This window comes from Hyla sarda, unplaced genomic scaffold, assembly GCF_029499605.1.
Source record: "Hyla sarda isolate aHylSar1 unplaced genomic scaffold, aHylSar1.hap1 scaffold_1667, whole genome shotgun sequence".
In the NCBI taxonomy this organism is placed as follows: domain Eukaryota; kingdom Metazoa; phylum Chordata; class Amphibia; order Anura; family Hylidae; genus Hyla; species Hyla sarda.
Window position 1 is genome coordinate 37,104 of NW_026608306.1, and position 15,218 is coordinate 52,321.

The following is a 15,218-nucleotide window of genomic DNA, read 5'->3' on the forward strand; positions in this document are numbered from 1 at the left end:
TGACGTCACGAGCTCCCGATGCCGGCTCCAGCATTCGGAGGAGAATGTTCCAAATGCTGAGCAGCGGAGTACCCCTTTAAGGAGTTAAAAGATTACGGAAAACTATAACTCACATCATGGCCAGACAGCAAAGGGCTGAATGTGCATGCTGGGAGTTGTAGTGTAGCAAGATCAGGAAGGCCCCTTTTAAAAAAAAAAATGAGACCCTACAAGACTGTGGTCGTCCAGACTCCTCCCCGGTGCTGATACAAGAAATGTCTGGCAGTGAGAATGTCCATTTACAGCTTGTGTTTTCCTGAGCCAGGTCTGACTTTGGTTAGGCTGGGATCCCATTACGGTTTTCCCCATACGGGAGCGCATCCGGTAGGGGGGGAGCTAAAAACTTGCGCTCCCGTAGGCCTGTGTATGCGCTCCTGTATGTACGGTAATTAATTTCAATGAGCCGACCGGAGTGAAACGTTCGGTCCGGTCGGCACATTTTTGCCCCGTATGCGCTTTTTCCCCGCACCTAAAACCGCGGTCAACCACGGTTTTAGGTCCGTTGGCAAAAATGAGCCGACCGGACCGAACGGGGAAAAACGTAATGGGAACCCAGCCTTATATATACAGAATATGAGTTTTTTAAGCGTGAAGTGATTTTTTGTGAGAAAGTCGTACTTGCATGTTCCAAAATTGAAAATAGCGTACCAATGCACGATTTAAAAAGTCTCCCGTAAATGCAGAATGTCTCACGTGCGACATTTTGTAAGACAAATATAAGCAAAAGAAATGCCGAAATCCTTTGATAAATGCCCCCCATAGTGTCTATACTGCACGGTCTGATGCGTGTAACCAGATTTAATATAGGCTGATGAGGGAGCTGAGGTCACATGATCTAACTGTGCAGGATCCTGGGAAAGCTGCCTAACAGCGACGGAATGTGTGGGGCTCTGTGGGGGGCTCATGTTGTGACCTGTTATATCTGCATCCGTCTCATCCCCGTCTGGTATCCTGCACTAGTTTATATGTCTTACTCTTACATTCATTGCTATATTTATGCTCTGTAGGATATCCACTCCATTCTGTGTATACAGTATAGGGCAGCATTACTTTGCGTTGATGTTATACAGTGATCCCTCAACATACGATGGTAATTCATTCCAAACGAGCCATCGTTTGTCGAATCCATCGTATGTTGAGGGATCCGTGCAATGTAAATTATAGGAAGTCATACTCACCTGTCCCCGCCGCTCCGGACCGTGTCCCGCCGCTCCCGATGGTGACCCCGGGCCTCTGCTGGGCTCTCCTATTCTTCTCCGGTCCTCCGCTGTCTTCTCCAGTCCTCCGCTGTCTTCCGCAAGGCCTTACTGGGCCTACGTAGCGACGTAATTACGCCGCCGCGTACGCCGTTCCTATTGGATGGCGAGATGGCGTGCGCAGCAGCATATTGACGTCACCGTAGAGGACCCGGAGGACCAGCACTGGACCCGAAGGGCCCCCCGGAGCATCGTGGAGGGGTAAGTAATACTCACCGCACCACACGGGGAACATTAAGCTGCTATCCGACAGAAGCTTAAGCATTTTGCGCTGCCGGATAGCACTTAATGCGATGGCCCCGACATAAAAAAAGCATTGTATGTCGATTTGATCATATGTATGAGCCATCGTATGTCGGGGGGTCACTGTACTGTGTAATTTTATTCTGTACACCCTATAGGTATTGTGTTTTTTCTGCCACATATATTGTTTATACATGAGGTTGGGGGTTCTAAACGGACTGAGCAGTATTATCTGCCCACCATTTATATACATGTGCCCTCTTGAGGGTGGTTATATCCTCCCTTCATGTTTTTTTAGGAGGTTTCTCTAGTTAGAGCAATTTTTATTGTTTTTAATTGCTCTGCGTCTTTTTGTATCCATGTATTTTTGTATATTTTTTGCTAATAAAGATTAATATTTTATACAGAATATTGTTGTTACTGATAGGTGTGCACTGCATTTCAGTATAGGTTCCTGTTCAGGCATCTGTGAGCACACTAGTGCATTTGCTATGTGGTGCAGCAGTCCAGCCTCAGTGACTGTGAGTTCAGTCTGCAACAAAAGCTGCTCTGCAAAGAGGAAGACAGCCTGCTACAAGAGCTACTCTACAGAGAGGAAGAGAGCCCGCTATAAGAACCGCTCTACAGAGAGGAAGAGAGCCTCCTACAGGAGCCGCTCTACAGAGAGGAAGAGAGCCCGCTACATGAGCCGCAAAGAGGAAGACAGCCTGCTACAAGAGCTGCTCTACAGAGAGGAAGAGAGCCCGCTACAAGAACCGCTCTACAGAGAGGAAGAGAGCCTCCTACAGGAGCCGCTCTACAGAGAGGAAGAGAGCCCGCTACAAGAGCCGCAAAGAGGAAGACAGCCTGCTACAAGAGCTGCTCTACAGAGAGGAAGAGAGCATGCTACAGGAGCTGCTATACAGAGAGGAAGAGAGCCTGCTACAGGAGCTGCTATACAGAGAGGAAGAGAGCCTGCTACAGGAGCCGCTCTACAGAGAGTAATACAGCCTGCTACAAGAGCTGCTCTACAGAGAGGAAGACAGCCTGCTACAGGAGCTGTTCTGCAGAGAAAGTGGGAGATGACCTGCTACAGGAGCTGCTCTACAGAGAGGAGAACGGCCTGCTACAGTAGCCGCTCTACAGAGAGGAAGAGAGCCTGCTACAAGAGCTGCAATACAGAGAGGAAGACAGCCTGCTACAGGAGCTGATGTCACGATTCGGCTTACGGGTTGTGGATCCGCTGTGTCAGCGAGGGATTGGCGTGGACCGTGCTAGTGGACCGGTTCTAAGAGGCTACTGGTTTTCACCAGAGCCCGCCGCAAAGCGGGATGGTCTTGCTGCGGCAGTAGCAACCAGGTCGTATCCACTAGCAACGGCTCAACCTCGCTGACTGCTGAGAAGGCGTGGGACAGAAGGACAAGGCAGAGGCAAGGTCAGACGTAGCAGAAGGTCGGGGGCAGGCGGCAAGGTTCGTAGTCAGGATGGATAGCAGAAGTTCAGGTACACAGGCTTTGGACACACTAAACGCTTTCACTGGCACAAGGCAACAAGATCCGGCAAGGGAGTGCATGGGAGGAGATCAGATATAGTCTGGGAGCAGGTGGACGCCAATTAAGCTAATTGGGCCAGGCACCAATCATTGGTGCACTGGCCCTTTAAGTCTCAGAGAGCTGGCGCGCGCGCGCCCTAGAGAGCGGAGCCGCGCGCGCCAGCACATGACAGCAGGGGACCGGGACGGGTAAGTGACCTGGGATGCGACTCGCGAGCGGGCGCGTCCCGCTGTGCGAATCGCATCCCCAACGGCCACGACAGTGCAGCGCTCCCGGTCAGCGGGACTGACCGGGGCGCTGCGGGGAGAGAGACGCCGTGAGCGCTCCGGGGAGGAGCGGGGACCCGGAGCGCTAGGCGTAACAGTACCCCCCCCCCCTTAGGTCTCCCCTTTTCTTTGCCCGGTAACTGCCTCCCCTGGGATGAGGACACCGGGAAAGAATGGAGGGTTTCCTCAACGGGAGGCAGCACAGCAGGAGTGGGAATGGGGAGGGAGGGCAGAGGGCGAAGCCTGGCACGGGGCAGTGTGACACCAGGACGGGGGCCATGAGGAGGCACAGAGGCTTGCCTGACGGGACTGGGAGGGGGGGAGAGGCACTTCCCATGGCAGGCAGAGTCCCAGTTCTTGATCTCCCCGGTGGTCCAATCAAGGGTGGGGGAATGAAGCCGGAGCCATGGCAGACCGAGGAGGACCTCAGAGGTACAGCCGGGGAGAACGAAGAGCTCAATCCTCTCGAGGTGGGGTCCAATAGACATCAGGAGGGGTTCAGTGCGGAAACGCACGGTGCAGTCCAATCTGGCTCCGTTGACCGCGGAAATGTAGAGCGGCTTGACGAGACGGGTCACCGGGATGCTGAATTTATTCACAAAGGACTCCAATATAAAATTTCCAGAGGCACCAGAGTCCAAGCAGGCCACGGCTGAGAGGGAGGAGTTGGCTGAAGGAGAAATCCGCACGGGCACCGTGAGACGTGGAGAAGCAGACTTAGAACCAAGAGACGCCACACCCACGTGAGCTGGGTGCGTGCGTGCGTTTCCCAGGCGTGGAGGACGGATAGGGCAATCCACCAAGAAATGCTCGGTACTGGCACAGTACAGACAGAGATTTTCTTCTCTACGGCGATTCCTCTCTTCCAGGGTCAGGCGAGACCGATCCACTTGCATGGCCTCCTCGGCGGGAGGCCCAGGCGTAGACTGCAAAGGATGCTGTGGGAGAGGTGCCCAGAGATCTAAGTCTTTTTCCTGGCGGAGCTCTTGGTGTCGCTCAGAAAAACGCATGTCAATGCGGGTAGCCAAATGGATGAGTTCTTGGAGGTTGGCAGGAATCTCTCGTGCGGCCAGCACATCCCTGATGCGACTGGATAGGCCTTTTTTAAAGGTCGCGCAGAGAGCCTCGTTATTCCAGGATAGTTCAGAAGCAAGAGTACGGAATTGTATGGCGTACTCGCCAACGGAAGAATTACCCTGGACCAGGTTCAGCAAGGCAGTCTCAGCAGAAGAGGCTCGGGCAGGTTCCTCAAAGACACTTCGGACTTCAGCGAAGAAGGACTGGACTGTGGCTGTGGCAGGATCATTGCGGTCCCAGAGCGGTGTGGCCCAAGACAAGGCCTTTCCTGAAAGAAGGCTTACTACGAACGCCACCTTAGACCGTTCTGTAGGAAACAAGTCCGACAACATCTCCATATGCAGGGAACACTGAGACAAAAATCCACGGCAGAGTCTGGAGTCCCCATCAAATTTGTCCGGCAGGGACAAGCGGAGGCTAGGAGCGGCCACTCGCTGCGGAGGAGGTGCAGGAGCTGGCGGAGGAGATGGTTGTTGCTGTAGCAGAGGCAGAAGTTGCTGTAACGTGGCGGTCAACTGCGACAGCTGCTGTCCTTGTTGGGCAATTTGCTGCGATTGCTGAGCGACCACCGTGGTAAGGTCAGCGAGACTTGGCAGCGGCACCTCAGCGGGATCCATGGCCGGATCTACTGTCACGATTCGGCTTACGGGTTGTGGATCCGCTGTGTCAGCGAGGGATTGGCGTGGACCGTGCTAGTGGACCGGTTCTAAGAGGCTACTGGTTTTCACCAGAGCCCGCCGCAAAGCGGGATGGTCTTGCTGCGGCAGTAGCAACCAGGTCGTATCCACTAGCAACGGCTCAACCTCGCTGACTGCTGAGAAGGCGTGGGACAGAAGGACAAAGCAGAGGCAAGGTCAGACGTAGCAGAAGGTCGGGGGCAGGCGGCAAGGTTCGTAGTCAGGATGGATAGCAGAAGTTCAGGTACACAGGCTTTGGACACACTAAACGCTTTCACTGGCACAAGGCAACAAGATCCGGCAAGGGAGTGCATGGGAGGAGATCAGATATAGTCTGGGAGCAGGTGGACGCCAATTAAGCTAATTGGGCCAGGCACCAATCATTGGTGCACTGGCCCTTTAAGTCTCAGAGAGCTGGCGCGCGCGCGCCCTAGAGAGCGGAGCCGCGCGCGCCAGCACATGACAGCAGGGGACCGGGACGGGTAAGTGACCTGGGATGCGACTCGCGAGCGGGCGCGTCCCGCTGTGCGAATCGCATCCCCAACGGCCACGACAGTGCAGCGCTCCCGGTCAGCGGGACTGACCGGGGCGCTGCGGGGAGAGAGACGCCGTGAGCGCTCCGGGGAGGAGCGGGGACCCGGAGCGCTAGGCGTAACAGCTGATTTGCAGAAAAAGTGGGAGATGACATGCTACAGGAGCTACTCCACAGAGAGGAAGAAAGCCTTCTACAGGGGTTGCTCTACAAAGATAGACAGCCTGCTAGAGGAGCTGCTCTCCAGAGAGCAAGAGAGCATAATACAGGAGCTGCTCTACAGAGAGGAAGAGAGCCTTCTACAGGAGCCGCTCTACAGAGAGGAAGAGAGCCTGCTACAGGAGCTGCTATACAGAGAGGAAGACAGCCGTCCGCAGGAGCCGCTCTACAGAGAGGAAGACAGCCTGCTACAGGAGCCACTCTACAGAGAGGAAGAGAGCCTGCTACAGGAGCTGCTCTACAGAGCAGAAGAGAGCCTGCTACAGCAGCCGCTCTACAGAGTGGAAGAGAGCCTGCTACAGGAGCTGCTCTACAGAGAGGAAAACAGTCTGCTACTGGAGCTGCTCTACAGAGTGGAAGACAGCCTGCTACAGGGGCCACTCTAGAGAGAGGAAAACAGTCTGCTACAAGAGGACCTCTATGGAGAGGAAGACAGACTGCTTTAGGAGCTGCTCTACAGCTAGGAAGACAGCCTGCTTCAGGGGCTGCTCTGTAGAGAGGAAGACAGCCTGCTTCAAGAGCTGCTCTACAGAGAGGAAGACAGCCTGCTACAAGAGGACCTCTATGGAGAGGAAGACAGCCTGCTATAGGAGCTACTCTACAGCTAGGAAGACAGCCTGCCACAGGAGCTGCTCTGGAGAGAGGAAGACAGCCTGCTTCTAGAGCTGCTCTACAGAGAGGAAGACAGCCTGCTACATTAGCCACTCTACAGAGAGGAAGAGAGCCTGCTGCAAGAGCTGCTATACAGAGAGGAAGACAGCCTGCTACAGGAGCTGCTCTGAAGAGAGGAAGATAGCCTGCTACAGGATCTGCTTTGCAAAGAAAGTGGGAGATGACCTGCTACAGGAACTACTCCACAGAGAGGAAGACAGCCTGCTACAGGATCTGCTCTACAGAGAGGAAGAAAGCCTGCTACAGGGGTCGCTCTACAGAGAGGAAGACAGCCTGCTAGAGGAGCTGCTCTACAGAGAGAAAGAGAGCCTGCTACAAGAGCTGCTCTACAGAAAGGAAGAGAGCCTGCTACAGGAGCTGCTCTACAGAGAGGAAGAGAGCCTGCTACAGGAGCAGCTCTACAGAGTAGAAGAGAGCCTGCTTCAGGAGCCACTCTACAGAGAGGAAGACAGCCTTCTACAGGAGCTGCTCTACAGAGAGGAAAACAGCCTGCTACAGGAGCTGCTCTACAGAGAGGAAGATAGCCTGCTACAAGAGCTGCTCTACAAAGTGGAAGACAGCCTGCCACATGAGCTGCTCTACAGAGAGGAAGAGAGCCTGCTACAGGAGCTGCTCTACAGGGAGGAAGACAGCCTGCTACAGGAGCCGCTCTACAGAGAGGAGGACAGCCTGCTACAAGAGCTGCTCTACAGAGAGGAAGACAGCCTGCTACAGGAGCTGCTCTACAGAGAGGAGGACAGCCTGCTACAAGAGGACCTCTATGGAGGGGAAGACAGCCTGCTTTAGGAGCTGCTCTACAGAGAGGAAGAAAGCCTGCTACAGGGGCCCCTCTACAGAGAGGAAGACAGCCTGCTATAGGAGCTTCTCTACAGCTAGGAAGACAGCCTGCCATAGGAACTGCTCTGTAGAGAGGAAATCAGCCTGCTACAGGAGCTGCTCTACAGGGAGGAAGACAGCCTGCTACAGGAGCTGCTCTACAGAGAAAGTGGGAGATGGCCTGCTACAGGAGCTGCTCTACAGAGAAAGTGGGAGATGGCCTGCTACAGGAGCTTCTTTGTAGAAAAGGTGATAGTTTTTCCGAAGTAGCGGCTCTTGCCCATGCTAGTCTTTATTTGCCACACCAAAGAGCACCAACTGTACATCTATATATAGAAAAAATAATGGAGGAGATTTATCAAAACCTTTCCAGAGAAAAACAGGTTGCTTCTTTCATTTTTGAAAAGGCCTCTGATAAATTAACGAAGCGATCTGATTGGTTGCTGTGGGTAACTGGTCAACTTTTCCTTTACACGGGTTTTGATAAACCTCCCCCAATGTGTGTATATATGTTTCCGCTTCCCTTCCAAACAGCTGGAGATATTTTAATGAAACTTGGCATAAATGTTACCAATATTTCAAGTAAAAATATAAGATAATTAAATTGACCCCCATTTGCAAGGGTCAGGGTTTTTTGTCTAAAGTTTCCAATAATCTGGGCTATAACCTGGTTCAGATGGTACAGAGACTGTCATTTATAATACGTAGAAATACGAAGGGTCTGAAAAAATTATATTGTTTATTGTAACAAATACAAAGTGAATGAAGAAGAAATCTAAATAAAATGAAAGTTTGGAGGAGGAGGATGAGGATGGAGAAATAGTCAGAACTTCTGTAGTACAACTACAACTCCCAGCATGGGAGCAAGGCCTGAAGACTTTCCAATGTTATAAAGACAGTTTATACCAAATTTCTATACACAATATTAAGGAAATTTATTCTGCCACCAATCATGTTGGATTGGTGGGCGGCCATGTTTCCAGATAAAGAGTCTATACAAGTAATTTATAAGATATTTGTTTTAGGAGTCAGATATATGGGCAAGGACTGTATCAGGGACAATATTATAGGGAATTTCACCATATATAGAAGATTAGCTCTCCCTATATAGTAGAGTACAAAATGACTGAATGTGAATTGAATAGGGTTTGGATGGGGATCTAGTTATTGTAACTCCCAAATAAATGATACATGAGGTTTTCTTGACCATAGGGAGTGACTAGGCCTTCGAGGTGAGCACTTGTTTAGGTTTCTTGGTACTTTTTGTTCTTTTCTCTGAAAACCGACTTCCGCTTGTATTGTACTTTTTCTGAGATCTCCATTACTGGCTGATTCCTGTTCACTGACTATCATTGATCCAGACTAAACTCTCCAGTTATTGCACCTCAGCCACCAATCCAAGGCTACCTTGGTCAGGTCCTGGCCAGGTCCTTTAGTAACAACCAAGCCATGCCAGGTGTTTTCCATGTGGCCTCCAGGTGTTCTCCATGCACTCTCTTGTCCAGCTGTTCTCCAAGTGTTACCCATGTGCCCTTCAGGCGTTCTCCAGCTGTTCTCCATGCACTCTCTAGGTGTTGTCCAAGTGTCCTCCAGGTGCTCTCCATGTGCCCTCCAGGTGCTCTCCATGTGCCCTCAAGGTGTTCCCCATGTGTAGTTCATGTGCTCTCTGTGCGCTCCAGGTGCTCTCCAGATGCTCTCCATTTGTTCTCCATGTGCCCTCCATGTGCCCTCCATGTGCCCACCAGGTGTTCTCCATGTGCCCTCCAGGTGTTCTCCATGTTCTCTCTGGATGCTCTCAGGTACTCCCCAGGAGCTCTCCTCGCCTCTCATTCTCTCTTTTCTCTGATTCTCGTCCTGTAGGTAGTGATGACAGCAGTGGGGTCTCCGGGTCAGAAGATGAGGCTGCAGGAACTGGAGACCAGATCTTAGGAGATATCAGCTCCCCACTATCCGAGTTCTTGGCTTTTAAGCAGGAATCGGCATCTGATCAACCATCAGCTACGAGTTTGGACAAGGTGACAGCTCATTGTGTCATGACCCCAACTCCTAGACTCTCCACTCCCGCACCTTCTGCTATGTACCATAAAGATCTCCACTTATGATATTCTTGTTCTTCCTTAACTGCTCCTCATCGTCATGTCTCATCTCCTTCCCGAAGCATTACTCCCAGATATAAGCAGCTGCAGGGGGCACATACTTTCCTGTGCATATGACATAGCAGGGGGGATGAGATGAGGGACTGATGTTCTTGCTCCTCCTCAGCTGTCCTCCCCGCTCCTCACCGTCATGTCTCATCTCATCACCTTCCTGGAGCACTACTCCCAGATGCAGCTTCTTCAGGGGAAGGCCCGGGAGTACCGCGCTCAGCTGCAGCGGGAAGAGCGCAGGCGTAAGAAGCAGCTGAGAACTTTGCGAGAGGCGTACAAGCAACGCATGAAGGACAAGATGAGTCTCATTGAGAGCCTGGAGAGCGTCATCTGTGAACAGCAGATTGTCCTGGAGAGACTGCAGAGGGGTAAGACTGCCAGGGACAAGGGGGTCGGGCCTAGAGAACTCACAGGAGGGTCAGCAATGATAAATCCCCATAAAATAGACTCCAGCAGAAGGTGCTGTGTAGGGGGCTTTACATGATGAAAGCAGCATATGGGGCAGAGCAGTAAGTGATAAGAAAGCCCAAGTGGGAGTTGAGCGTAGATGATATTTCAGGTCATGTGATGATATTTCAGGCCATGTGATGACACAGGGAGAGGCTGACATGAGCAGGTTGTAGTAATCAGGGTGGGAGAGGATAAGGGCACAACCCCGATGAATGACAATACATGATACTGATATGTAATATAATTGCCCCTCCAGGAGTCCTCTGTGTCTCACACCCTATGTCCACACTGCCCCATGTGGGCATCCACAAGCTGGTGGAGTCGATCAGCGTGTTGCAGTTGGAGAGAGCAAAGTTACAGGAAGAGGTCGGAGAACTGAGGCAAGACATCGAGCAGAAGGAGAAGGAACAGCAGCAAGTGTCTGAAACACTGCAGCAACAGGTGGGAAGAAGGGGGAGGACCATAGAGCGCTCCTCAGGGGCGAGGTACTACAGGCTGTGGAGGCTTGTGATTTGACGGTGCCTGCTATGTGGGTGGGGAGGCTTGTGATTGGACAATGTCTGCTATGTGGTTGGGGAGGCTGTGATTGGACGGTGTCTGCTATGTGGGTGGGGAGGCTTGTGATTGTACAATGCCTGCTGTATGGGTGGGGAGGCTTGTGATTTGACGGTGCCTGCTCTGTGGGTGGGGAGGCTGTGATTGGACGGTGCCTGCTATGTGGGTGGGGAGGCTTGTGATTGGACAATGCCTGCTATGTGGGTGGGGAGGCTTGTGATTGGACAATGTCTGCTCTGTGGGTGGGGAGGCTGTGATCGGACGGTGTCTGCTATGTGGGTGGGGAGGCTTGTGATTGTACAATGCCTGCTGTGTGGGTGGGGAGGCTTGTGATTGTACAATGCCTGCTCTGTGGGTGGGGAGGCTGTGATTGGACGGTGCCTGCTATGTGGGTGGGGAGGCTTGTGATTGGACAATGCCTGCTGTGTGGGTGGGGAGGCTTGTGATTTGACGGTGCCTGCTCTGTGGGTGGGGAGGCTGTGATTGGACGGTGCCTGCTCTGTGAGTGGGGGAGGAGGCCTGTGATTGGGTGGACTCTTTTCTCAGTGCTTCTGGGTAATATGACTGTGGATAATAATTGGATTTTTTTCTCTTTGTTAGATTGAAGAATTAAAGGGAAAGATCCAAGAGCGGGAGGAGGAGTTGTCCCAGCTTAGGGCAGAAATGGTAAGTTTTTTGGATTTACCCCTAGGGAAGGAAGGGTGAGGGGGGGGGGGTTCAGAACGGTGGGATCAGCCTTTAGAGAGGTGTGTAGAGCCCAGAACATGTCCTATCTCACTCGGTCTCTGTAGCCTCTGGTATCGCTATTCTCTGTCGCTGACCAATCACTGACCGCACCCACATAGGAGAGGAGAGAGAACTATTAGTGAAAAGTACCATCTGGAATTCCATTTTCGGGTGTAGATTATTTATTGAAGCATCCGACAGCCATGAGGTGGATACCCAGCCCAGTATATCTGGTGAGTCCTCCTGGTGGGGAGGTGTATACCCAGCCCAGTATATCTGGTGAGTTCTCCTGGTGTTGAGGTGTATACCCAGCCTGGTATATCCGGTGAGTTCTCCTGGTATTGGGGTGTATACCCAGCCCAGTATATCTGGTGAGTCCTCCTGGTGTTGAGGTGTATGCCCAGCCCAGCATATCCGGTGATTCCCCCTGGTGTTGAGATGTATACCCAGCCCACTATATCCGGTGATTCCTCCTGGTGTTGAGGTGTATACCCAGCCCGGTATATCTGGTGAGTCCTCCTGGTGTTGAGGTGTATACCCAGCCCAGTATATCTGGTGAGTCCTCCTGGTGTTGAGGTGTATACCCAGCCCGGTATATCTGGTGAGTTCTCCTGGTGTTGTGGTGTATACAAAGCCCGGTATATCTGGTGAGTCCTACTAGTGTTGAGGTGTATACCCAGCCTGGTATATCTGGTGAGTCCTCCTGGTGTTGGGGTGCATACCCAGCCCGGTATATCTGGTGAGTTCTCCTTGTGTTAAGGTGTATACCCAGCCCGGTATATCTGGTGAGTTCTCCTGGTGTTGAGGTGTATACCCAGCCCGGTATATCCGGTGAGTCCTCCTGGTGTTGTGGTGTATACCCAGCCGGGTATATCCGGTGAGTCTTCCTGGTGTTGTGGTGCATACCCAGCACGGTATATCTGGTGAGTCCTCCTGGTGTTGGGGTGTATAACCAGCCTGGTGTATCCAGTGAGTTCTCCTGGTGTTGTTGTGTATACAAAGCCCCGTATATCTGGTGAGTCCTACTGGTGTTGAGGTGTATACCAAGCCTTGTATATCTGGGGAGTCCTCCTGGTATTGGGGTGTATACCCAGCCCGGTATATCTGGTGAGTTCTCCTGGTGTTGTGGTGTATACCCAGCCTGGTATATCCGGTGAGTTCTCCTGGTGTTGTGGTGTATACCCAGCTCGGTATATCTGGTGAGTCCTAATGGTGTTGAGGTGCATACCCAGCCCGGTATATCCAGTGATTCCTTCTGGTGTTGAGGTGTATACCCAGCCCGGTATATCTGGTGAGTTCTCCTGGTGTTGAGGTGTATACCCAGCCTGGTATATCTGGTGAGTCCTCCTGGTGTTGAGGTGTATACCCAGCCTGGTATATCTGGTGAGTTCTCCTGGTGTTGGGGTGTATACCCAGCCCGGTATATCTGGTGAGTTCTCCTGGTGTTGAGGTGTATACCCAGCCCGGTATATCTGGTGAGTTCTCCTGGTGTTGGGGTGTATACCCAGCCCCCTATATCGGATGAGTTCTCCTGGTGTTGAGGTGTATACCCAGCCTGGTATATCTGGTGAGTCCTCCTGGTGTTGAGGTGTATACCCAGCCTGGTATATCTGGTGAGTTCTCCTGGTGTTGGGGTGTATACCCAGCCCGGTATATCTGGTGAGTTCTCCTGGTGTTGAGGTGTATACCCAGCCCAGTATATCTGGTGAGTTCTCCTGGTGTTGAAGTGTATACCCAGCCCGGTATATCTGGTGAGTTCTCCTGGTGTTGGGGTGTATACCCAGCCCCCTATATCGGATGAGTTCTCCTGGTGTTGAGGTGTATACCCAGCCCGCGGTATATCTGGTGAGTTCTCGTGGTGTTGGGGTGTATACCCAGACCGGTATATCCGGTGAGTTCTCCTGGTGTTGAGGTGTATACCCAGCCCGCGGTATATCTGGTCAGTTCTAGTGGTGTTGAGGTGTATACCCAGACCGGTATGTCTGGTGAGTCCTCCTGGTGTTGAGGTGTATACCCAGCCTGGTATATCTTCTGAGTCCTCCTGGTGTTGGGGTGTATACCCAGACCGGTATATCTGGTGAGTTCTCCTGGTGTTGGGGTGTATACCCAGCCCAGTATATCTGGTGAGTTCTCCTGGTGTTGAGGTGTATACCCAGCCCGGTATATCTGGTGAGTTCTCCTGGTGTTGGGGTTTATACCCAGCCCGGTATATCTGGTGAGTCCTCCTGGTGTTGAGGTGTATACCCAGCCTGGTATATCTGGTGAGTTCTCCTGGTGTTGGGGTGTATACCCAGCCCGGTATATCTGGTGAGTCCTCCTGGTGTTGAGGTGTATACCCAGCCCGGTATATCTGGTGAGTTCTCCTGGTGTTGTGGTGTATACAAAGCCCGGTATATCTGGTGAGTCCTACTAGTGTTGAGGTGTATACCCAGCCTGGTATATCTGGTGAGTCCTCCTGGTGTTGGGGTGCATACCCAGCCCGGTATATCTGGTGAGTTCTCCTTGTGTTAAGGTGTATACCCAGCCCGGTATATCCGGTGAGTTCTCCTGGTGTTGAGGTGTATACCCAGCCCGGTATATCCGGTGAGTCCTCCTGGTGTTGTGGTGTATACCCAGCCGGGTATATCCGGTGAGTCTTCCTGGTGTTGTGGTGCATACCCAGCACGGTATATCTGGTGAGTCCTCCTGGTGTTGGGGTGTATAACCAGCCTGGTGTATCCAGTGAGTTCTCCTGGTGTTGTTGTGTATACAAAGCCCCGTATATCTGGTGAGTCCTACTGGTGTTGAGGTGTATACCAAGCCTTGTATATCTGGGGAGTCCTCCTGGTATTGGGGTGTATACCCAGCCCGGTATATCTGGTGAGTTCTCCTGGTGTTGTGGTGTATACCCAGCCTGGTATATCCGGTGAGTTCTCCTGGTGTTGTGGTGTATACCCAGCTCGGTATATCTGGTGAGTCCTAATGGTGTTGAGGTGCATACCCAGCCCGGTATATCCAGTGATTCCTTCTGGTGTTGAGGTGTATACCCAGCCCGGTATATCTGGTGAGTTCTCCTGGTGTTGAGGTGTATACCCAGCCTGGTATATCTGGTGAGTCCTCCTGGTGTTGAGGTGTATACTCAGCCTGGTATATCTGGTGAGTCCTCCTGGTGTTGAGGTGTATACCCAGCCTGGTATATCTGGTGAGTTCTCCTGGTGTTGGGGTGTATACCCAGCCCGGTATATCTGGTGAGTTCTCCTGGTGTTGAGGTGTATACCCAGCCCGGTATATCTGGTGAGTTCTCCTGGTGTTGGGGTGTATACCCAGCCCCCTATATCGGATGAGTTCTCCTGGTGTTGAGGTGTATACCCAGCCTGGTATATCTGGTGAGTCCTCCTGGTGTTGAGGTGTATACCCAGCCTGGTATATCTGGTGAGTTCTCCTGGTGTTGGGGTGTATACCCAGCCCGGTATATCTGGTGAGTTCTCCTGGTGTTGAGGTGTATACCCAGCCCAGTATATCTGGTGAGTTCTCCTGGTGTTGAAGTGTATACCCAGCCCGGTATATCTGGTTAGTTCTCCTGGTGTTGGGGTGTATACCCAGCCCCCTATATCGGATGAGTTCTCCTGGTGTTGAGGTGTATACCCAGCCCGGTATATCTGGTGAATTCTCCTGGTGTTGGGGTGTATACCCAGCCCCCTATATCGGATGAGTTCTCCTGGTGTTGAGGTGTATACCCAGCCTGGTATATCTGGTGAGTCCTCCTGGTGTTGAGGTGTATACCCAGCCTGGTATATCTGGTGAGTTCTCCTGGTGTTGGGGTGTATACCCAGCCCGGTATATCTGGTGAGTTCTCCTGGTGTTGAGGTGTATACCCAGCCCAGTATATCTGGTGAGTTCTCCTGGTGTTGAAGTGTATACCCAGCCCGGTATATCTGGTGAGTTCTCCTGGTGTTGGGGTGTATACCCAGCCCGGTATATCTGGTGAGTTCTCCTGGTGTTGAGGTGTATACCCAGCCCGGTATATCTGGT

At 52.2% G+C, this 15,218-nt stretch overlaps 1 protein-coding gene across 1 annotated transcript in view; it reads left to right on the forward strand.

Annotated features, from left to right (window-relative positions):
- The window catches only part of LOC130311753 (kinesin-like protein KIFC3), a gene marked incomplete at both ends in the record, with an annotated part of 71,394 nt that overhangs the window by 33,040 nt on the left and 23,136 nt on the right, over positions 1–15,218 (forward strand). The window contains 4 exon segments of the mRNA XM_056552521.1: positions 9,190–9,344; positions 9,592–9,844; positions 10,183–10,367; positions 11,082–11,147. Of these exon segments, the coding sequence (XP_056408496.1) occupies positions 9,190–9,344; positions 9,592–9,844; positions 10,183–10,367; positions 11,082–11,147 (659 nt within the window).